General features: G+C 33.6%; 4 protein-coding genes and 1 long non-coding RNA gene across 5 annotated transcripts; 3 read left to right on the plus strand and 2 right to left on the minus strand.

Moving 5' to 3' along the window:
- The first annotated feature begins 1,694 nt into the window (after positions 1-1,694).
- Positions 1,695-3,304, plus strand: LOC123908214 (probable polyamine transporter At3g13620). Its single transcript, XM_045958782.1, has one exon. It carries the CDS (start codon positions 1,778-1,780, stop codon positions 3,209-3,211), a length of 1,434 nt encoding a protein of 477 aa, XP_045814738.1. The 5' UTR covers positions 1,695-1,777; the 3' UTR covers positions 3,212-3,304.
- A 5,240-nt stretch (positions 3,305-8,544) lies between these two features.
- On the minus strand, positions 8,545-11,840 carry LOC123908216 (non-specific lipid transfer protein GPI-anchored 1). The gene is made up of 2 exons (XM_045958783.1): positions 11,313-11,840; positions 8,545-9,085 (listed from the first exon to the last, which is right to left on the minus strand). The coding sequence occupies exons 1-2, from the start codon at positions 11,656-11,658 to the stop codon at positions 8,865-8,867; spliced, it is 567 nt and encodes a 188-aa protein (XP_045814739.1). The 5' UTR covers positions 11,659-11,840; the 3' UTR covers positions 8,545-8,864.
- Positions 11,841-13,877: 2,037 nt separating this feature from the next.
- On the plus strand, positions 13,878-15,176 carry LOC123910315. Its single transcript, XR_006810188.1, has 3 exons — positions 13,878-13,953; positions 14,042-14,141; positions 15,054-15,176. It is a non-coding gene; the product is annotated as an uncharacterized LOC123910315 (long non-coding RNA).
- Positions 15,177-18,422: 3,246 nt separating this feature from the next.
- On the plus strand, positions 18,423-20,408 carry LOC123908393 (probable methyltransferase At1g27930). The gene has a single exon (XM_045959013.1). It carries the CDS (start codon positions 18,932-18,934, stop codon positions 19,802-19,804), a length of 873 nt encoding a protein of 290 aa, XP_045814969.1. The 5' UTR covers positions 18,423-18,931; the 3' UTR covers positions 19,805-20,408.
- Positions 20,409-21,859: 1,451 nt separating this feature from the next.
- LOC123908879 lies at positions 21,860-24,716 on the minus strand. Its single transcript, XM_045959608.1, has 5 exons — positions 24,473-24,716; positions 24,259-24,362; positions 24,055-24,168; positions 22,319-22,402; positions 21,860-22,125 (listed from the first exon to the last, which is right to left on the minus strand). Exons 1-5 carry the CDS (start codon positions 24,714-24,716, stop codon positions 22,069-22,071), a joined length of 603 nt encoding a protein of 200 aa, XP_045815564.1. The 3' UTR covers positions 21,860-22,068.
- Between the last annotated feature and the right edge of the window lie 46 nt (positions 24,717-24,762).

The raw sequence follows: 24,762 nt of genomic DNA on the forward strand, positions 1-24,762 counted from the left end.
GATCAATTAGAGAAAAACTGGTGAACTTTGGACATCAGAAAAGGAAAACAATGAAGCTTTTCCGATTAACATTCCCAATTTAATTTCTAGTAGCTAAAGTTCTGATTTCAAAGTTAATTGAAATTTGATGTTTTAAATCAATTTTTTCTTGATTAAATTGCGTCCTCTTCATTAGATGAGAGGGTGATGAAGCACATCCTAGAGAAGGGTTTGGATTTGATTACGGTGCATTATGTTTCCAGCGATAAAAGAAGAAGAAGAAAGAGGGTGAAGACTGTAACGCCCGAGTCCGACGAGGGCGGGGAGTGGTTGTCGGTGAATGAGGCATGACAATTAGCGGCTCCTGGCAACTTCTAGGCAAAAACGAATCACATCGGAATGAGAGGGATCCTGAGGCTGTGCATGTTTCAGATTGCATGGTGGAAGGAAGGCTTATAAGGATTGATGGGTACTACCTATACCAACAAGATGCATCTTCTTTTCGGTAGCTCATTCGATAAGAACTCCACAGTTAAGCGTGCTTGACTTGGAGTAGTCTTTGGATGGGTGACCTTTTGGGAAGTTCCCGGAAAGCGTGCGAGTGAGGACAAAGCACGCTGAAAAGACTCGTGTTGGTTTGTGGGGTCAGTCGGTCATCCTGAAAGCAGTTTGGGATGTTACAAAGACCAAACACTGTCCAAATTTGTTTTCACGTTTACCCGTTTAGCCAACTTTGCGTTTCTCGTGAAATTACTTTTCGTAGGATTAATCATTTTCCTTTTTTATTTGCATGATTCAACCCGTATAAACCGATCCGATTGACCCGCCGAAACCGAAGCCAAATTTGGGTCGGTGTGGGCAGTATATCTTCAACCACAGTTTGGGCTGGGTGGTGTTTTGGGGCCTAAACTGACCCAGCCCAGCCCGTTGTCCACCCCTAAGCACAACAACAAAAGAGTCAAAAACATAACCAAAAAAATTTGGATGCAATAATAGCAAAAACATAGTGGCATTTTTTTCATTTTAGAGCAAAAACCTTGGTCATTCCAAGCTTTCCGTCCACAAGTGGGAGGAAAGGTTTTTTGTGTGGGTCTCAGCTGCAGGTTTTTTTTCCTTCACCTTTTTAAGTTGTTTCAAACAAAGGAAGCCCTATCTTTCCATCATTTTTCCATCCCCTCACTTTCTTTCCTTCCTCTTTCTCTTGAAAAAAACACAGTGTAAATGTTATCCCATGTTTGATAACATGCCTATGCATTTTGACACCTTATGCATTTTGACACCTTAACCCTTGTTTATATTGAGCTTTAATCAGGTTCAAAACACTAATTATTTACAAATGCAATTTTTTTTATTGAATTACAAATGCAAAATTTAAAAGAGCATCAAATACATTTGATTTGAAATAAAACAAAGTAGTTTTAACCAATGACATAAATGGTAGATATTTAAGTTCCTTAACCATTTGGTTCTGAGTTTGATCTCATGTTGGTGCGTATGGAGAAATATTTGTTGAGAGAGATCAACCATTAAATGAATCTTAATTACTTTGAGAGAATTAGTCTCCGCAGTTGTGTGCGGAGGATACCTTTGATTAAAAAAAAAAAAGCTTTAAAATATGAGGTTTTTTTTTTTTTTTACTAAGAAAAAGTGAGGATTAATTAAACAAAAAAAAAAAATTTCAAAAAGAAAAAATGGAACAAAATAAAGAGAGGATCGTGGCTTTCATTCATGCATTGAAAGTTGAAACAATATAATCTGCCAGCTACTATCATATTCCTATGTGAGTCATCCAAACTAAATGATGGGAGAAGAAAATCCTTCCACCGTCCCAACCACCACACCACCACCAAAAACAACCACTACAACCACCACTCCCAAAAAACTCACCAAAAAACTAACCCTAATCCCTTTAATATTCATCATCTACTTCGAAGTAGCCGGTGGACCATACGGTGAAGAACCAGCCGTTCAAGCTGCGGGTCCTCTTTTCGCCCTCCTCGGCTTCCTCATATTCCCTTTCATCTGGAGCATTCCAGAAGCTCTCATAACCGCCGAATTAACCACCGTTTTTCCCGGAAACGGTGGTTTTGTAATATGGGCCGAAAATGCTTTCGGCCCATTATCAGGTTCTTTAATGGGCACATGGAAATTCCTTAGTGGTGTAATTAACGTAGCAGCTTACCCTGTTCTTTGCATCGATTACATCAAAAAACTGTTCCCAGTTTTTGAATCTGGTTGGCCTCGTAACCTTGCAATTCTAGCTTCAACTCTTTTATTGTCTTTTCTTAACTATACTGGTTTAACTATTGTTGGTTATGTTGCTGTTGTTCTTGCAATTGTTTCTTTGTCTCCGTTTATTTTGATGTCATTCATTGCTATACCTAAGATACATCCACATAAATGGATTAGTTTAGGTCAAAAGGGTGTTAAAAAAGATTGGAATCTTTTTTTCAATACCCTTTTTTGGAACTTGAATTTTTGGGATAATGTTAGTACTTTAGCTGGTGAAGTTGAAGAACCAAAGAAAACTTTCCCTTTGGCTCTTTTAATTGCTGTTATTTTCACCTGTGTTTCTTATTTGATTCCGCTGTTTGCTGTTACTGGAGTTGTTAATGTGGATCAGAGTCAATGGGAAACTGGTTTTCATGCACAAGCTGCTAAGATTATTGCTGGAAATTGGTTAAAAATTTGGATTGAAATTGGCGCTGTTTTATCGGGAATTGGTCTTTTTGAAGCCCAATTAAGTAGCAGTGCTTATCAATTTTTGGGTATGGCTGAAATTGGAATTTTGCCAAAATTCTGTGGAGTTAGATCTAAATGGTTTAATACACCTTGGTTGGGAATTTTGGTTTCAACTTCGATAACAATTGCGGTTTCTTATATGAATTTCACTGATATTATTTCATCAGCTAATTTTTTGTATAGTTTGGGGATGTTATTGGAATTTGCTTCTTTTCTTTGGTTAAGATGGAAGAAGCCATTGTTAGTGAGACCTTATAAGGTTCCAATGAATATGCCGATGTTGGTAGTGATGTGTTTGGTACCATCTGGTTTTCTGATATTCATAATGGCTATTGCTACTAAGACTGTATTTTTGGTTAGTGGTTTGATGACTATAGGTGGGATTAGTTTTTTCTTTTTTATAAAATTGTGTAGGATGAAGAATTGGGTCAAGTTTGAGGTTAAAGAGGTAGAAGATGATGATGGGTTGGAAGTTGATCATGCTTTATGATATAATCAGAATTTATATGTAATGTCTCTTTTAGTTTTTACTATATTGAACATATGTAAATTTCAGATTTTCATCAGAGATTGTGTTTGTGTATGGCTGTAAAAAATTTAGTTACTTGGCAGCTACAAGTGTTGAGTTTTTTTTTTTTTTTTTGGATAATTTTTGTTTACTTTGTTTTTGTTATAATGTCCTATTTTGGTCAAAGTCCTATTTTGGGCAATTTCCTTGTTTTTTAAAAGTCTATTTTGTCATTTACTTTTGTTTTGTTCTAATGTCGTGATCAAAGTCATTTTAGAGCACTTATCTTTCTTCTTGATTTCAAAATTTATCATTATTATTTGTAGAAAAAATGTGTTTGAAGGAATTGGAACTGTTACCTTGTTATATATGCAAGTTGTGAGTCTGACCCATTGTATTTTTTAGTAAAACAAATAACTCAATGAGGAATGCTATGACTAATCTCTAACACACCTTCTTGAATACTCTTTTAACTATTGGGCCCTCTCATCTATTTCTTGAATACTCTACTAACTAGGGTTTAGAAAAAAATGGACATATTCTCTTTTTTTTTTTTGGGTAGGAATGGACATATTCTCTTTATTCAACCATTAACTAGACATCGACCAGTGCGATGCACGGGTTATGTGAAGTGTTAAAAAAGAAATCATAGATGTATATAATAACAGTTTATATAAAAAAAGAAGCATAACTGAATTTTGTTAAATAAAATAAATAGCATATACAACCTTGCAGTTTAAAGAGCTAATGAAGTTACATTATTCGCCGAATAAAAATAATTTTCTTTCTGTACTGGGCGAAATCCAAGATGGGCCCAAACATGCCTTGTCAGATAAAGGCGCCTACCTTGAGCTGGAAGTGTAGTTGATGATGAAGTTAGCACCGAGTGAAACTGGGTGGAGTGTGATGTCTTAGCCGTTCCAGGGGAGGAGCCGGTGACGATTGCGACCCTGTCTTGAAGCGGTTATGCAGTAGCCACAGCAGTGCCAGTTGACAAGAGGCGATGTGAACTGATTTCGCCCAGGTGCCTTCAATCCTTTATTTGGCTTCAATTTACTATCATAGATTGATGATTCTGTTTTGATCCTTCAATGATTTGTAGTAATTGAATCCACATGAAATTAATAATCAAAAGGAATGCCTCCATAAGATCTTGTCATGTGATAAATTTGTGTTATTCTTCTTGTCTGTGTTTAATGTAGCAAAACGGTGAAAGTATCGGTGTCCATGACTTAGGAGTTAGGATCTCAGCAGAAATGTGTATGAATTTGTGATTAAATTTGAAGAGCTCATTCTTTATTTTATTTGTTTTTGCCTGTTTCCCAAGTAACCACTTGGTTGAGAAGTCACTTTGCAACTAAGAGGTACCTGGTTCGAAACTTGGCATTGGTAATTAAAGATTGTTTGCAGGTGATGGTGAGAATAGTTTGAAAGCATTTCTATCTCTATATGATATAAACTTTGGTTTCTATCACTATAGGGTGCACTAGTTGTTATTTAAATGATGCAGCAAGTTGCTTCTGAAGCATGGAGAGTATAATGTTGGAAGCAATCGTTAGGTGCACTGCTTCTTCTCTTTGGCAAATGGCTTACGCTTCTAATATGGAGAAGAAGAATAGTCGAAAATAAACTAGGTTACCAAGTGAGGAGGCAGCAGCGAATGAGTCACCGATAAAAAGGATGAAGAAACGAAGATTTATAAAAAAGCAAGGCTAACACACATCAAAAGGAGACACAATGAGATAGTATAATATCACCAATGAGTTTCGCCATCAAAGATGTCCGAGGTGCACTCGCCTATGAGTTTCACCCTCAACGGGTCTCAAGTCTACCCCTTTTTCTTCGTGATAAGTAGTAATGACTATCTCACAAACGCTGCGAGAAAAATTTGATTCCATGCTATTTCGATCGATGCATCCTCATTCATACATGTATGGTATGGATCTTTCAAACAGATTTTGAAGGAGGAATGGCTTATTATGAACGATGAACAATTTCCAAAGGTTGAACTCTCTTCTTTATCCGATCTTTTTCAAATTCCTTACATGTATGATACACATAATCATATCATGTTGTATTATTTAAACAAATTCAAATAAGTCCTGTGCTTATTTTTGTGATGCTTCTCAAAATTTATGACCGTGTTTACACATGTACACTGCGACTAGTAAGTCCAATTAGAAATAGAATATGATAAAATGTATATGTCACTTTCTATAAGAATGAATATATATCCTTTGTTTATACCACTACAGCTCTTTTGAGAGCGAATATTTTTTCCACAAGCTACTTCCCTATGTTTGTGACTATCATCATGACTGAAACTTTTTTATTGTTTATTTTTCCAATTCTCCTTTAGATCTTTAATTGGCTGCTCTTTGACAGGTTTAACTAATTTGGAGTATTTGAATCTGAATTCTTGCCAGATTGGTGAGGAAGAGCCTGCTAATTTGACAGGTTTACTACTACGTTTCATGTTTTCCCTTTATATAGATTTGAATGGTCATTACATTATTTAAAGCTTAGGTAGAAATGTAGAATTGCTATACTTCTTTAATGTTCCTACATACAATAGATCTGAAATGGGTCCATCTTTGCCTTGGATTGGACCTTTCAATAGAAAGAGATTTATAGCACCAAGTTTCCTCTAGATCCACACTTTGGAGATATATTGAATGATGCTCTATACCTTGTTGTCATTTTCAGCTGAATTGTGTTAACTTCTTGATTCTACTTCAGTCCACTAAGTTAAGATTGGAACAAAGCCATATGGAACTTGGCATAAACCAAATGGTTTTGACTTAGATTTATAAAATTATCATGTTGTGAATTTAAAGAACTATTTGGTCTTGACCTTGAGCTTAGAATATTCATTACATCATGCATTGTCTGGTGTTTTTTTTTTGTTGACAAAAACAAGCTTAATTCATTTCATTAATCAAAAAAGTCTCAATACAACGAGGAATTGACTGAAAAATACGGCGACTAGACATAGAATAGGTCGCTCTTGCTAATGTATGGGCAACCATATTCGCTTGTCGCTTGACAAACTTGACCTCAAAGTTAGGTTTCATACATAATAATGACTTAATGGGGGAAACTAACAAACTAAACTCTGATATCCCTATTTGCCTAGAAGTAATAGCATCAACTACAATTTTTGAGTCACTCTCAAAAATGACATGTGATAAACCTCTTTGTATAATTTCTTCTATTGCTTCCTTGATTACCATTGCTTCACCTTCCAATGTGTTGAGCTTTGTTTGCATAAAGTTGGTTCCTGCCATAACAAATCTACCTCTATGTCCCTTGCACACCATCCCGTCGCTTCAGCTGTTCCGTAAAAACTTGCGTCAACATTACATTTTATGTAACCAGGAGGTGCTTGCCTCCACTGTTGCTCGACATGGGCTGTTCGCTGCTGCTGTATGTGCGTCTGGTGCTGCTGTCTGTGCGTTGACAGCTGCTGTTCATGAGGCTGTTGATCTCCAATTAAGCCTTGTATCATCATGTTTGCTTGTAATTTTTTTCATTAATTTGCTTGATTTGTTCTATAATAATGTGTTATTTTTTTCATCATGTGAGTTCTTTGCAATGTCTTGCATCATGTAATTTTTGCTATTAACCTTACAATTTACAGCATGTACTATTAAAATGTGCTTATAGAAATACATTTGATTTATACATTTGAAAGAAAAATCTTGGTCTTCTAGATGACACCTCTCAATTTACTCAGGTTTCATACATCTTTATAGGCCTATAATATAGCTTCCATATGTCAATTTGAATTTAGAAATGTCTGAGGTCAAATTTGAGTATGGTTTTTTTTGGTTCTTATTTTGTTATAGGCTTGCAACAGAGTGTTATAGGTTTATTTGAAATACATAACAAACTAGTTGTTATAGGCTTATTGGAAAAAGAACAAAGTCTTATTGAAGTTGTTGTTTATTGTGTAACAAGACTATTCACTATGATTGTGATATTTTGTATTAAATTTGGGAGTTTTATCTTAATGAAGTTGTTGTTGTTCATTGTAACAAGACTGTTCATTGTGACCCAATTAATTGAGTAGTTTATAGGTATTGATTGATTGTGGAACCATCCCTTGGCATATGAGGGAATTGGATAAATTTACCCTAGATATAGATAAATTTAGTGTTAATAAAGTTTGAATTTATCTATTTGCTGCATTTGAATAGTGTAAGAAAAGATCAAAAGAAACCATGAAAGCAGAGTAGCTTAAAAAAAAAAAAAGTTTGCCACGGTTATAGGGGTGGCAATGTTTACTGCGTTGTTTAGCTTCGGTACCACGCTTTATATAGCCGTGTCAAAAACCAAATTTAGCCGTGGCTAAATTTTGCAACGCTAGGATAAGCCACCCTCAAAATTAACGTGGTAAACTTTATTAGTCATGGTCTATGACACTTTTAGCTACAGTTTTGACCGTGGCTAAAGAGCGTTTTTTTTTTTTTTTTGTAGTGACACCATTATGGAAAAACTTACTTACCAATCATTATAAGCATAAAATGCACTTGGGAGATCCTTACTGTAGTAGGAGATGTAACTTGCAGGTTGAAACTATAAGCCATGTGATGAGGGATTGTCCCATTGCAAGAGTGGTATGGATGCATATAGTACCCCACAAGCTTAGAAGGAATATTTTTAATACTGATATGGATGTTTGGATTGAACAGAATATGCTATATAATTGGTAGGATAATGATGGTATCAATTGGAATGCTCTATGGGCCATAGCATGTCATTGTTTATGGTTATCGAGAAATAGAGAAACTCATGACAGTAATGTTTCGAGACCTCCGGAAGCATTGGGTGTGAATCCGGAAGTTTAGCAAAAGACTATAAAATAGCTACTGCAATAGCAGATGAGTTGCAAAAAGGAGTAAGAACTCAAATTCAAGTGAAGTGGCAGCTAACAAGTATTGGGTGGGTTAAAGTCAATACCGATGGTGCGAGCAAGGGTGATGGAAGCGCAGGTTGTGGAGGATTGATCAAAGGTTCAGATTGTGAATGGTTAGGAGGGTTCTCAAAGCATATTGGGCGATGCATTGCAATTGTGGCCGAACTTTGGGGAGTGTTAGAACTTAGAAGGGTTAAAAATTGCGAGACAAAGGATTTCAACATATAGAATTATGCGTGGATTCGGCTTCTGTTATTTGTATCATTCAAAATGGAGGTGGTGGTGGTGGAAATGTTATGGATCACATGATTGTTTAAAGAATTCATCAAATGCTGAGATTAAATTGGGAAGTAAAGCTTAAGCATATCTACAGTGAAGAAAACTATGGCGCCGATGGTCAACAATTAATTGACATATTAATTGAACCCATATTCTTAGAAGACTTTTTTTGTTGACAAGTTCTCAACAATCACCAACAAACTACTACTCCATATTAATGGTGAAACCGAAATGTAACAAGTGAACAATAAAGGAAAATTAAATGATGACCAGTTCCCAAAATTCAAGAAACCATTAACAGAACAACAGAGATGCAAACCAATTAAATGCTGTAAAAAGTCCTACAGAAAACAGATACAACAAACCAATAAGAACCAAACTTCACTATTTGTAATTAGGTGAAGCATTCAACCATAGTATCTATCCAACTCATCATGATTAAATGCTCACAGTTACTGCACCAAGAACAATGGCCAAAGTTACCATCATCACTTCGGTCATCATAACTGGTCTAAGGTTATATGAACCACTTGATGGTGTTGGTGTTTTTGCAGTAGTTCCAGTTGATGAAGCAGATGATGAAGATGTTGGAGGGTTTATCTTTGATGCATTTTTGAAGATTGCTGCATCAGGGGAACTTGGAGATAAACCCAAAAGCTCTGTCACCAAAATATATATTCATATTATGTACGTTAGTATTATATCATAGTGAAATGTTTCAAATCAAATTTTTATAAGTTTATCCTTAATTTTCTAATCTAATAGTAACATAGCGTAGGAATCGAGATTTGAATCTCAGAAACTCCACTTGTTCATATCAAATGTAAGATTCAAACCAATAAATTACCCGACCAAAAAATAAAAAGAAATAAAAAGTATAAGTCTTATCTATATTTTTTACAAAATTACTATCATTCAACGTTTATATGGTCTGTTTGGTTCAATGGAAGAATTGAGAGATTTTAACGAAGAGAATGAAATATAAGAAATTGGGTGAGAGAGATTTTAATTACTCATATATTTAATTTAAAAAAGAGAAAGAAATACGATTTAAAATATTATTATGTCACCTCTCCTACAAAACCGTTTGACCAACCAAATTAAACCAAACACACTCTCACTCAGTATTGTTTGATTTTTTTTGTTACACCTCAGTAGTGTGTGTGATTGAGTTAAGCACCTAGATTCTTTAGAAGGAAAAAAAAAGGTTGTTTATGATAGTACTCCTATAGTCCTATGTGTACAAAGAATATTTGGTGCTATTTGATGGACAAAGCAAATATAAATAAAAGATTATTTTGGTGGAAAATAATTAATGCATACAAGGGTTTGAAAGCAAGTACATCGATTATAACTACTTAACCTGTCTAGGTGCAAGCTGTGTAATCAATTCCCATCCTCCTACCCAATATAGATGACAGGTCATTCACAATTATGTATGGTTATACCTCCCATTATACTAGTAGTTCACAGGTGCAAAATAAATAATTTTCTCTCTTCTAACCAAAAGAGTTGCAAAATAAATAAACAAAAGATGTATCTAAAGGTGTAATTTAGTAAAAGTTAGGACCTTAAAAGAGTTTAACAAAAAGGTTTAAGGATCGATATGTGACTATTAATCAATTTCCCTTTGTTTTTTTTTTTTTTACAAAAATATTAACTGTATCTTTCATTTTTATTTTTAATATGCTTAATAAATACTATTTCGGGAACACTATTTAATATGATTAACATCAATTAATTCTTATTTTTATTTTCATTTATATTTTATTAGGTTCAATTTTTATGATTTCAATAACATCATACAAGATACGATAATGTTATCCTATTATCCTGACCGTCAAATGGACTCTAATCGTTTATTTTTTTTTAAGTAATTTATTAAAAAGATTGATTATAGCAAAATTTAATATTTTCTTCGGTCCTTTTTATAAAAAAAAGTTATTTTTTTTGTTCATTAAATAATTAATGTATTTACTATTTAGTCCATAATATAAACCAAAAGACATTCTTTCTGCAATTACATATATGAAAGAAAAAAAACAAAACAAGAGGCCGAAATAATGTAAGGAAATGAGAAGAGATGGATTGTCTTTGTATACCGATTAAGTTAAAATTATGAAAAATAGTATAATGTTTTTATGCCATTTTCAAAAGAAAATGTGAAAATGGTAAAAATAAGTACAGTTTTAGGAGCTCAAAAAGACAGCACTTAACGTTAAATGGGAAGCTACGTTTTTGAGAGGTAGGTTAACACACGTCTAAAAGGAATGTGAAAACTAAAAACTGACAAATGAGAAGAATTTTTTAAACTCTATAGTTAATCTTTGTCCAGAAACGTCTTGAGCACAAAGTAAATTCTGTACAAATGAATCAAATTTTTTTCAGACATATGAGTCGGATATCAAAACTTTATTTTTATTTTTGGAGTAGTAAACTCCTAAACTTTGCTTTAAAGTCAGGTAAAAATAACTACTTAAGTCTGTTTTGTGTCCAAACTTAACAATAGCCGATATAAGAAGTTTTGAGTTTTTAAGTTAAATTTTGAGCCGGCTTAATAAAAATATAATTTTTTTATTGGTGTTTAGCAATAGTTAATCTTTGTTAGATAATATATTGGGCACAAAGTAAACTCTATACAAATCAATCAAATTTTTTTTAGATATAAGAATCAGATATCAAAACTTTAACCACTTATATTTTTATTTAAAGTCAAATAAAAATAATTTCTTAAGTCGGTTCAGCGTCCAACTTAACAATAGCCGACATAAGAAATTTTGAGTTTTTAAGTTAAATTTTGAGCCGACTTAACAAAACTTGTTAGGTCGGATACTACTAAGTTAGTAGAGTAGTAATTTGTAGAAGAAAATAGTAGTAAAAACTTACTGGGACAATTGGTTATGTTGGCATCTTTGACATGACAAACAGTTGGAAGTTGAAGAAGCTTATCTTCTTGAATACCCATACTCTTACTTTCAGGGCTACCCTTATGTGTCTGTTGAATGATATAACACAAACACTCTGGATCTGTTTCCTTAATACTGTTAGCAGCATCACAACATTCTTTCTTAGGAGTATCAGCTTTTCCAGTTGCAAAATCCAAACATGGAATCACTTTTTGAACAACTTGTCCACATTTTTGAGACAGATCCTCAGCTCCATTGGAAACAACAATGATCAGAGCTAGAACACATAGAGACATAAATATTTGATGTTGCTGTGTTTGCTTCATCTTTGTTGTTGTAGTGAATTGTAGGAACAGGTGTTGGCTTGTTAGATTATGAAGGTGTTGAAAAGGATGATGAGATGGTGTAATATTGTGGTCTCGTTCTATTTAATGATGAGAAAATGAGGAGGGATATGGTTCTCTTAGTAAAGCCCTTAGCTTGATGGGTAGCTAAACGTCCTACTCCCTCCGTCCCAAAAAGAATGACCCATTTTGAATATATGCACTATTCATATATATTGTTTTGACCATATTTTTCTACTAATAAATAAAAATAAATATTAACATATAAGATGTTGTTAGATTCGTCTCGATGAGTATTTTCAAAATATCAATTTTTTATAATTTTTACTATTATACAATTAAAGATATTAGTCGCCAAAGTTATGCATTGGCATGCGTGTTTCGGTCAACTGGGTCATTCTTTTTGGGACGGAGGGAGTATTATTTTATTTGACAACTCAACAACAATAAATTCACTTCAACCAAGTAACTACTCATCTGCATTTGTTACTCCTATTAATGGTCATGCATGTGAAATAATTTTTTTTTTTGGTTTGTTTTTACACTTCAACCAAGTAAATATTCATCGTGCATTCGATCTACCGAACCACCTAATCTGATTCGAAAGTATATCAAGTAGTTTCGGATTTAGATCCTCTCAAATTTTCCCTCATGTTTTCTCTCATTTTTCTTAATCTAAGGGTTGATAAAAGGAGAGAAAACATCAAAGAGAAAAAATCAACCACTGGATTAAGAAAAATGAGAAAACATGAAGGGAAATTGAAGAGGATCCAAATCCAGTGGTTTGAGCCTCATCTCGATCACAATTATGGGGATCGAATCATAGTTCTCTCTACCAAGTCCAACACCAATTATATCACATCGGGCAGCATGTGAAATAAATTTGTTTTTTTTATAGATGACAATAATTTACCTAATGTGTATTCCATAATATTGATAATTGTAGAGTTATCCTTAATCAAGAATTAATGTTGAGGATCAATTGTTTCTGTCTAATTCATGAATGAGTGAAAATAAGAAGACAAAAAATATAATTAAAATTAATTTTAAAAATGGAGTATCAAGTTTTGACTTTCGTAGGAACATAAATTTGTTGGAGTGATAAAAGAAAAAAGAAACATAAATTTGGATGGACGAGCAAAAGCCACTAGGTGGGAATAAATGAACAGAGGGGGGGTAGGATGGTGGCAGTTGGAATGAAATTAAGAGCACGTTGTTTGTTTGGAGTATGCAAGTTGAAACACAAGCCATGAATAAATGATATCCTTGTTGGAATAATCTTTCATTTCATTTTCATGCACCCCTTTAAAAACCATACATGTTTTCACATTTTTTAATTAATCACTACTATCTTAAAAGTATCGACATCCTTTGAATAATCAGGTGTTTTAATATCTTCTAAATTAAAATGATTTCTCCATCCCACCATTTTGTATGGGCCTTCTAAAATAGTGACACTCATCTCAATTTTTAATGTGTTTAGTTTAGTAGTGAGACTCTCACATTTTTTTTTATAGATGAAATGACAAAGTCATTGAAAACTCACACATACAAAGTGGAGTGATCGGAGTTCGAATCTCGGTCCGAGTCCGACACTAGTAATTTCAGGATTTCTGTCAGTTGAGTTAGAATTTGTTGACAGTCTCTCACATTTTAAATTGAAGATTTGATGAATATAAAATTAATTCTAACCTTAAACTCTTGCAAATTAATGTTTACTATGGACTAAGCTAGGATGACTCACATGCCATCTTCCATCTTTATAAATTATGAACCCATCCAAGCCTAATTCACTAACCCTAATTCACCCAAACCTAATACCAAACCTAATAACCCATTTTTCCAAACCTTTTTCCAAACCTAATACCAAACCTAATTCTAACCCTATAATACAAAACCTAATTCTAACCCTACTCACCTTCTTTGACAGATCTGATGAGAAGACTGCAAATTTCAGTGTCAGAGATCTTCACATTCCTTTCATGCAATCTTCCATGTGTCCCCTCTTATTAAAAATTAAAAATCTAAAAATTCTATTTATGATCAGAAGACCTGCAAATTCCTTTCATGCAATCTTCCATGTGTCTTTTATGGAAGATTTCTCCCTGTATCTTCCATGCAACATTCCATGTGTCCAACATATTGTATCCATGTTTCTCTATAAATACCACCAATCAACTCATCTATCACCAACAAATCAACCATCATCTCTCTTGACACAAAGATGACTAACTCAAGTGAACATCTTTTATGCATATGATTTTTCTTGATGAAAGGGTAGATTTACATTTTCATTCTTATGCTTTCTTTGCCAATTTAGTTTCAATTAATCTAAGTTTCTATGAATCTCTTTATTTTTATATAGGGTGACTCAATTCATGCAACTGTTAGGAAAAATTTGATCTCCCAATTTAAGGATCAACTTGAAGAAGGATGTGCTTATGTTTTTGAAAAATTTATGGTTGGTAAGAATGATGTTACTTTCAAGAGTACTCCCCATAAACACAAACACATGCTTGGTTTTTTTCTTTCTTCTCTGTTTTAGTAAAAAAAAAATTCATCGTGTTTGTTTCTATTTTTTATGTTGTTTTGCAGTGCTTCTTGTGCCAGAGATTTTGCAGTGCTGCTTGCTGAGCCAGTTTTTTTATGCATGTTTGCTGTTTTGTTGTCTTGCAAGTTAATGTTTTTATTCATTGAATCTGTTGCTGTTTTTATTTTTTTACTGCTATTTCATGTTTTGTAGCTAATTATTTATGTAGCATAATTTAATTTGATGCTTGGTGCAAAAATATAGGACATTTGTTGCTATTTTTTAGTGTTGCTTCCTATTTTTTTTTAAGCTTACTGTACCAGATTTTATTTATTTTTATGCTTACTGTTGTTGTTCTTGCTTTTTCCCTTTTTTTTCTCTTTAATCTGTTAATTATTTATGATTATTAATAATTAAAAAAAAACAAGAAATTGAAATTGGGGGAGGGGGCAGCGCTGCTTCTGCAGTCAATTTTTAAATTTTTTAACATATATTTTAGTCAAATAAAATATTATAATTATTATATAAATTAAAGTAATATTAATTATTATGATGTGTTTGTTATGCGAATAGTTTCTACATTATTGGATATGAATTTGCATTAAACAATATAAAAAATCCATTTTTAAAAAGTTAATTACACAATTTTGAAAAAAAATGTTGCTATATAATATGTCCCTTTAGGACACATATTAATATTAACATTTTTATAAATAAAATTGTATATCAAGTCTTAACAATTTTTTTAACTATCATATGCTAATATATTATGGCTTTATTTTAACTTTGAGTACAATATTGTGGCTTTATTTTTGCTAATACTAATAAATTTGTATATTTGTTACAGCTTGAAACCAATGACAAGAGAAAAAAGAATCTTCCCTATTTTTTGAACATATTGGATTAGCATGAAATCAATGAAAAGAGAGTCATGCATACTTTTCAAGATGGAAACCTATGAGTTTGAGTTTCATAGTGCAAGTGTTTGGTTTGTCATTTTTTTTAGCTTCTTTTGATGAACATGAAATATATGAGTGGTTTGTAAAAAATTGAATTGAGACTATTTTTATCAACAAGAAGGCTTCTATGTATACATGAGCAAGATTTGATTAAACAAGAAAATACAGAGTAAGTGCTTCGGTAAATTAACTAATCTCCAATTTAAATCAACAATCATCATCTCCATCGCAACTATTGCCTTCACTGAGAGATGACAATTTTGATCGCTGATAAAACTTTTACAATCACTATTACAAGTTATAATTGATAAAAAATTATTATTCACGGGTAGATGACAATTTTGATCGCTAATAAAACTTTTAAAATCACTATTACAAGTTATTGTTTATAAAAAATTATTATTCACGGGGAGATGACAATTTTGATCGCTAACAAAAGTTTTAGAATAACTATAACAAGTTATTACTGATAAAAAAATTTATAATTGACCGGAGAGATGATATTTTTTATCGCTAATAAAAATTTGTGCCAAATAGATATGGTGTTCCAATCATGTTATGCCATTCTAACCGGTCTCACATATTCATCTATTCACTAATGACCATTTGCAAAATGTAGATTCCTCTACTTCTTCTAAGCCATATTCACTCAACTCTCTTTCTTAACTTATATAAATTTTAAAATAAGAGTTTAATTTGTATGCATTATCAGTGTAAAGTTTTTATACATGTCACGGGTCTTGGAGACTCCATTGTAAAACTCGGTGTGATGTTTCACTTGATTCACGTTATTATGACGGTCTTTTTATGTTGTAGGTTTTCCTCTGTATCAAATTCAAACTATCATTCTTACGATGAAATGTGTTTGTTTGTTTTTAATTTTATGTTGTTTATGTTAGTATCCAACTTGACTTCTATTATCTTTTGAATACTTATCCAAATTTTGTTGTGTTCATATGATTTGCATCTATATTTACAATGATAGATTATACCTAACTCACTTGATTAACAACATCCATGATTGAAATATATATGGTATTACTTATAAAAATTTATAATTCACGGGGACATGACAATTTTTTTGCTGATAAAAGTTTTAAAATCACTATTATGAATTATTACTGAGTAAAATTTATAATTGACTGATCGATCCGACAATATGGTGATTCACTTTTGTATTGTACTTATAATTTGGTTTTTAAGTTTGTTTACTCTTTTGGATGTAACAATGCAATTTACTTCTTGATTTTATTATCAATGATTATATGAATGATTTTTAATTTCATCATGTAAACATACTACTCATAAGAAAATTTGACCAACTTAATTTATACATGTCACGGGTCTTGAAAGCTCCACTATAAAATTTGGCTTGGCTTTTGTGAACATTTATATTATCCCTTGAATATTACTACTTAGTCTACTTAATTATGTTTAATTTATCTTGATCAACAATATCCATGATTGACAACAACCATGATTAACATATAAATGACGTTCCACAAAACCCCGTGCAACGCACGGGGAGCTGACTAGTTTTATTCAATAAAAAATTGAGTGTTAGAAATAGAGTGTTTAGGGTTAGTTTGATAAATTTTAGAATTAAATATATTTTTAGTTCATATATTTTGATAGACTTCAAAAAATAATCTCTATATTTTTTTATTATAATTTTAGTTTCGCTCATTTTTTTTTCCGTTTTCAATATTAGTCCCCCTGCTGTCAACTTTAGGTGATTAGGCAAGACGTCACGTAGAACGCCACATAGATTCATTAAATGGTGTGGTTTCATACAATGGATTATGTATTTTTTTTATTTCTTTAAATAATTTGTTTAATTAGAAGTTCAAACATTATATTACGGACAACGCTTATAGTCATTTAACATGGATTATGTATTTGGGAAAATCTTTTCTAGGTTACTCATGTCCCTCAACATGATTTGTGGAGTATCATCAACTAAATTTATAAGAGACAGAAAGAGAGATTAATTATGTTGCTGATTGGTTTAGCCTACTATGCTCACTCTCAAGCATGAGTTCATTATACTGTGTGTTATGGATTAAACTTTTAGGTTGGGTCAAGCCTAATGTCACACCCATCAACCTGATACCATATTTGTTGATCTATATAACCAATACTTTACAACCTTACAAAGGTACGTTTTATTCTAAGTTCTATCACCCACCTCAGACTTACATTGACTTAGTGTCAGAGTGTTTGCAGATACACCCCTCATCGTTGTTATCTCTATCGTAGAGTGTGGCTCCACCACAAAGAATTTCTTCCACCGATCAACCATCATCGCAAGCCTTCTTGATATTTGAGTTCTGATCGGAACACTGTAGAATGTTGGGTTAAATGTTAGTTGTTATCCCCACATTGATTACGAATGAGTTGAATATTGAAATTATAAGAAATATAAGACGCGGGAGACTCACATTTCAAGTTAAAGTTGATGAATTCAAGAGGGGAAATGATACTTATAGCGAGAAAGTATATCACGAATGGATCACGAAGTTATTTTGTTTGTACCCTGCCCCACCTCTTTATATTTGACCACCCATGTATGGTAATAAAGCTGGAGGATCTAATGGCTGAAAACAATTCGTGAAGAATTCGGGACGTTTTTCCTCGCGAGAAATAGCACCTCTCATTCAAGAGTGAGTAGTTTGTCTCACATCAACTATAAATTTGTTGCTCCAATCTCTTTAATGGTCATCGATTATTAGTTCATCGTTACCCGTGATCAATATCGAGTCTCTTTCTTGTGCTTGTGGGCTACTTGTATTGCATGATGATGATTTCTCTTCCCACCCCCACAAATTTCTTTTTTCACTCGAAAAATTTCGGGAAACGTTTTCCGAAATTTTTTTAGTGCAAATTAAACTAAAATTTACACTGAAAAAAACTTCGATAAACGTTTTTCAAAGTTTTCTGAGTGAAAAAAGAAATCTAGGGGTGGAGAAGAGAAAATTTCTTTCATGATGCTTTGGGAACTAGTTTCTCTCATAGAGTAGTTTCTTGCTTTATGGGCCTAGCCCATCCGTTGCATAATTTTTTTTTTTTACTTATTCTTTGCTTTTTAATTAATTATTAATAATAACTTACATTCTGAATCTCTATGAGTATAACTCAATTGATAGAGATATTGCATGAAAATAAGTAGGAATTGCCGAATTGAGGTTCAAACCATGATACTTACACTTATTCACCTTAAAAGTGAAATTTTGGCCACATAGATCCACAAATTTATGCATTTATAAATATCGACAGTCATTTGATTAAGATCACATGGTTCAAATTTGATATTGATATTTTAAATTACAAAAAAATTGTTTTTCTTTGAATAATTTGATCAAACGATTATTAATCAACCCAAATATATGAAAATATTGACAGAAGGAGATCATTTCCATCCTACATAGGCCACCAACAATTTGGACATTCATTTACTTCCAAAATTCCTTCAACACCAATTGCTTAAAAAATAATCTCTCACATTTTATACTCTCTTTGTCATTGTCATTTGAACCCTCTCTCACTCTCATCTCATCTCACTCGTTTGCGTTGTACTGCCAATTTCTCTCATTCCCATCATATTCATTTGACAAAATCAAACCACCTTCATCACCTTTTCCCTTAACTTTCAAGCTAATAACCAATCCATCAATCCCTTTAACACCACACCATAACATGCCACACAAACACAAACACACCACAATCACATTACATTAACAACAAAAAAACAGAGTCATTAAAAAAAATGAGGAACCGATATTATAATTACCCTCTCCAACAGAGAAAATTATTCATCGGATTAACAACAGTTGGATTAATAGTCGCTGCATTATTCATCGTCACCGCGATCACCTCCGACACATCATCATCACTACATTGTCCAATCTCTTCCGGGATCCAAACCCAAACCCGAACCCGATCAAATGACAATAACAACCCATCCCCGATCCAACTCAGAGCAATTCTCCACTACGCTACATCACGTGTTGTTCCTCAACAATCCGTGTCAGAGATCAAGATCAGTTTCGATGTATTAAAATCATACAATCGTCCCTGCAATTTCCTAGTCTTCGGTCTCGGCCATGATTCTCTAATGTGGGCTTCGTTTAATCCAGGTGGTAACACATTGTTCCTTGAAGAAGATCCTAAATGGGTTCAAACCGTTTTAAAAGATGCACCGGGCCTTCGAGCCCATACGGTTAAGTACCGGACACAGCTCCGTGAAGCCCATAAACTCATTAACTCGTATCGGTCTGAACCTATGTGTTCTCCTTCTAAAGCTTATTTACGTGGCAATGAAGCTTGTAAGCTTGCGCTTGAGAATTTACCTGATGAGGTTTATGATACGGAATGGGATCTTATTATGCTTGATGCTCCTAAAGGGTATTTTGCGGAGGCACCGGGGAGAATGGCTGCCGTGTTTTCTGCTGCTGTTATGGCCAGGAATAGGAAGGGATCTGGTGTGACCAATGTTTTTTTGCATGATGTGGATCGTAAAGTGGAGAAGCTTTATGCTGAGGAGTTTCTTTGTAAGAAGAATTTGGTTAAAGGTGCTGGTAGGCTTTGGCATTTTCAGATTCCGCCTGCTAACGACACCCATGCTGCTCGTTTCTGTTAAACTCCTCGTTATCATCTATGAACTACAGATACATACACGAACACCGGATACTTATAATAATTTGAGGCGATGGTATAGTTTGATGTAATTACATGCGTCAAAATTGTGTCTGAAGAGCGAGTCAGCCTAATCTAAAGTGTGTCTGTGCTTCGTAAAATTTCATTGGTACTCTTCAAGTGTTGATCATTTTTCTTGTTTTTGCTTTTTGTTATTAGAGATAATGCCAATGATAGAAACAGGGTACCATGTGTTACAGAGTTACGTTACATTTCTTTTTTGGTTGATAAGAACGTTACATTTTTTTTTATCATTACAATACTATGTTACATTTGGTTATTCCAAAATTTGGTGACAAACGGAATCACCGACAATTATAGAGGAATGCAGATGCTGAAATTGGGCACTGCACCTTCCTTTTCCTGACAGGAATGGGCACATGCGAATAATGTAATTTTCTTTTTTTGTTTAGACCTTTCGATGTTGCTGGGAAACTAAGAAAGGTATATGTAGTAGTACAAATTAGGTGTTACTTTTTTAGTATTTGTTTGTGTTATTATATGATGATGATGATGATTTGCATTTTATAGTATATATTGATGGAACATTATTATCATGTCTCATACAATTATACAAACAAGGAACATTATCATCAAGAAATTTGAGGTTTACTTTGTAAGTTTATCAATAGTTAAGGGATTATTATTTAATAAATGTAACAAATTTACAAAAATACTACTAATAAAATCTGGTAAAATATATAATAGAGGATTGGTAACGGACAGGGATAGCATAATATGCCCATAATATTCGGGCACCTAGCCATACACTGGTTTGGGGCACCTATCCATTAGAGTTGCATTTCAGATTATCAAGAGCATATGCACATTTATTAGCATTTCGATAAATACAACGATACATACTTTTCAATTAAGCTGCATACGAGTTTTAATCTATCTTATGAGACTCCAACCCTTAGCGCTATCCACCTTTTCATTTCTATCACTATCCGCCACCACGACACAATCAACACAAATTTCCAAATTTCGAACCCCTCTTCTTTAAGCCAGCTGCAACCCTTCATATAGGCCCCATAACACAACTATGTATGCATCTTTGCTACCCAAGAACTTAGTGAATCCAACACTCCACTTACCACTATCATTTCTAAGCACCCTTCCACATCCGGCGGTTTATGTTTGTCGTTTTGAAGCACAACCGGTGTTGAGTCGAGGCCACCCTATCCGTGGAAGAAACAACCTATATTTAACAACTCTTTACCCCAAATCACGACGAGATTTAGTCATGAAGTGCCATTGAACAATTGGAAGAGAAGACGGTATGCAACCCCTTCAAAAGCTGCAAACAAGACAACTTTTGGAGTGACCCAAATTCAATACCACACCATTCCGATTTTATACAAGTCTCACGTCATCAACTATTCAAAAGTTCATTTTTCTAAACTTCTAACTCCTCTCATTTACTATGCTAACGTCATAGTGTTTTCAAATACACTTTCACACCATCAGAAATTATCTCATCCATGACTTTCTGCCAAAAACCTCCATTCAAAGTCCAAAGAGTATTTATTTCCTTATATCCACTATAACCGTGAGATCATTTATCTTGTAAAATCCGAGTTTTGATAAGAACAAATTCCTTCATGTTTTTTTTTGAGTGAATATACTCTCAAGTTTTTTATTGTTAAAGTTAAGTTCCTTCTTCCAAAAACAAGAGAAAAAACTAGAAGAAAAATACAATAGAAGACAAAATCAAGCAAACAAATTTTGCTGGTGGAAGATACTAATCGTAGCACAAGAGTAAGGGAAGATACTAATCATTTTGTACTATTGTGTAATCTAAGCCGTCGAAATCTATTACTGCGTGTAAATGTGTGATTCTTTTACTGCAGAGAATCCGGATCCGCACACTTCTACTACATAGCATAACTTGTAAGTTTTTATTTTATATATTTAAAAACCTATCTGTGCAATCAAGGAATCAAACAGGACATCTATGGCTTAGTGACTCGCCACCTTAAATTACATTTACATGCACTGTAAAATAATGTCTATAATCATATTATAATTATTGGAAACAAGTCATATACTAAGTTACATCTTCATAAAATACAGAAGTGACCCAGTTTGCAACGAATTATAACCATATCGTGGATTAATCAAAGAACAAAATCAGCCTAACCACTAGAAAGCAGACATGTCAATATACCAATTGGAAACACTGCATCCTATACAAAATCTACCATACTATAAAAAGTATTTCATCCTGTCATCCCTCCTCATGGCATTATATACAGCTTGGACCTGAAAAATACAACACAATTCAATATCAAGGGTATGTTCATCCAGGATCATTTGCATGGAGGTACAATCTACGTATATAACAGACGAAATTTCATGTTCTTTTAAGAATAAATCCATATTTAGCAGAAACATAAAGGTAAAAAAGGGATCATTTCAGAGAGAGGAAAAGATAAAAGGGTACAAAACAGAACACCTGTTCGCTGGAAACAACTTGGACTGGCCCAATGTTGACAGACACATATTTGCCCCTTGCTGATAACTTGTGCTTCACACTCCCCTGTAACCAATATGTAAACATTCTTAAAAGATGATCGACTACCAAATGTAAGTGAGAATGTAACATACTAATGAGGATTGATCATGCAATATTTCGCACTCTTCCTATCATAACTTGAAGGAAATCACAACGAACATGGTAAAAATTATACTTCAAAACACATTTCAAAATTTCAATCAAAGCTCTCATATTACATGTGATCATTAACAAGAACTTGGTAAAGAACTCAGAGTCATTCCATTTTGCAAGTCCCTACTTATAGTGGAATACTCTACATGTCCTCATAGTGCTTGTCTTTTACTTACAGAGCAATTAAATTCATCATCACCCACCAGGACGTAGTTACAAATTTTAATGTTTAATCGCTTCTAAAATCACATGTACACAACACTGCTATGATAGGTATGCTGCACAAAGAAGGTAAAAATCATATGCCTGTTGGCTGGTCATCTGGTGGTGGTAAACTCCAAACATCTGACTCGGGGTGAAAGGAAACTGAAATACACTTAAAGGATAGCCCAAAATTTGCTTATTTTGGGACAAAGATCATCAATTATCATCCAAACTTTAAAGAATAAAATAATTTTTTAATCCGGACACAAATAACAATGAAGCCCTTGTAAGTTCCAACCTTTGACAGATGTTGGCTTACAAGTTTGTTCTTTACATCAAAAAGTCTTTCTCTCAATGTTGTATGTGGAAGCGTAGGCCCGTTTGCGTGCATGTGTAGGAGTGCGTGAATGTAAGAGAGATAAGCCATATAATTTTTGGGACTTTAAGCTCCACCAATCAGACAAAAGTGCAAGTCAAAACTCTCTGCTAAAATGCATGTACTTTCATTCCCTTTGAACAGCTTCTAGAAGGGATTTGGTAACAAAGTACAGCTCATGAGTGCGTACTTAAAAAGTCTTTTTATAGTGTGAAACCCTATGATCAGAGTCCTTCATAATGTAGGGTCTTGATTCGTGATTATTGGTACCCGCTGTCCCATTCAGACTAGTACTCATCACATAGCTCTCTTCAGAGTTCAGATATACATTCTAAATTTTGAAGCTCAGTGATAAAATGTAAACCTAATATTAGCTTGATACAGTTAGTAGTTTGGTATCATACAACTATCAACAACAACTAAGACAACTCATAAGCCAGAAATATTTAGCAGATAAAACGATAAAGTTTCACAAGCAATCTTAGAACCACCACAGCAGCCAAACTACTCAAATAAAAAATTCCAGCCTACACCGGACTTCTAAAGTTGGCTATTAAGATATTGACTAGTTACATAGAATGTAGTAGACATATTATACATCAGGGGGTTCATTTGGCAATCAAGGACGTATGGTCCTGCCTTGGATGCTACTTAACAAGTCAAGCAAACAAACACCCAAAGTTACACAACAAGATCGAAGAAAAACTAGACACAAAATTAACCTTACAATAACAAAAAGCAAAATAATAAATATAATATTTGGTATGCCTATGTTCTAGGTTCTATCAATCTATTGTAATTACAAATAGCGCATATCCTATTCCCGTGGTATAAGAAAGCGACAACAATGCACACATCATTTCAATTAATCAGTAACATCCACCCCCCAATAAATAGTTTCAATGTCTTAATTTCCAGAAACGCGTTGATATATAAAATATACCTGAGGAATGGGCTGTTGGATTACAGATTCCACAGCAACAACCATAGCTTGCACAAAGTCGTCACCACCAGTTCCTATTGCAGTGAACCCCCTAACAGTTGGATATGTATTCACCTATGTAGCACACAACACAACTATTTATTATGATAATTAAAAAGACACACTAAAATCAAACAAAAAAACACATAATGAATGAATAAACACCTTTTTATCCAAAGCAACCCATTCATTAGTAGAATCATCCGTCACGGTTCCTCCAATAACCATATTCGTAGTTTGCCCAACTCTCCCTTCAGTTTTAGATACCTCTACAACCATTAACCAAACAAAACACAATTTCATTAACTTTTCTTTTAAGCTCTAAACAAAAACAAAATTAAATAAAATAGTTAAGATTTTTAGAAAAAACGGGAATTACCTGAAATGGCTTTCAACACAGCTTCTTGAGGAGGACCTTGATCATCCTGAAACGAAGGCTTATCGTTATGAGAGCAACGAAGAACACTTCCACTGCCACGGTGAAACGGACGAACCTTAATAGTTTTGCACCGAAATCCAACTCTCTTATTCGGATTCAAATTGAAAAGCAATGGTTTGAATTGAAATTGGAATTGAAATGGTTCAACAATAATCGCTGAACGAAGCATGCTTCTGCACGCCATTTTCTTTTCTGGCTTTTCTTTTCCTCTCTTCTCTTCTTACGCTTTG

The sequence above is a fragment of the Trifolium pratense genome, linkage group LG2, assembly GCF_020283565.1.
Source record: "Trifolium pratense cultivar HEN17-A07 linkage group LG2, ARS_RC_1.1, whole genome shotgun sequence".
NCBI lineage: Eukaryota > Viridiplantae > Streptophyta > Magnoliopsida > Fabales > Fabaceae > Trifolium > Trifolium pratense.

Bases quoted from the DNA above. Each gene is read 5' to 3' on its own strand.
- LOC123908879 (XM_045959608.1), bottom strand. From the start codon at position 24,716: ATGGCGTGCAGAAGCATGCTTCGTTCAGCGATTATTGTTGAACCATTT. The intron at 24,363-24,472 runs GTAATTCCCGTT...TAATGGTTGTAG, and splicing joins TGTGTTGAAAGCCATTTCAG to AGGTATCTAAAACTGAAGGG. The intron at 24,169-24,258 runs GTGTTTATTCAT...TGTGCTACATAG, and splicing joins GGGTTGCTTTGGATAAAAAG to GTGAATACATATCCAACTGT.
- LOC123908214 (XM_045958782.1), top strand. From the start codon at position 1,778: ATGATGGGAGAAGAAAATCCTTCCACCGTCCCAACCACCACACCACCA.
- LOC123908216 (XM_045958783.1), bottom strand. From the start codon at position 11,658: ATGAAGCAAACACAGCAACATCAAATATTTATGTCTCTATGTGTTCTA. The intron at 9,086-11,312 runs GTAAGTTTTTAC...TTTTGGTGACAG, and splicing joins CAACATAACCAATTGTCCCA to AGCTTTTGGGTTTATCTCCA.
- LOC123908393 (XM_045959013.1), top strand. From the start codon at position 18,932: ATGAGGAACCGATATTATAATTACCCTCTCCAACAGAGAAAATTATTC.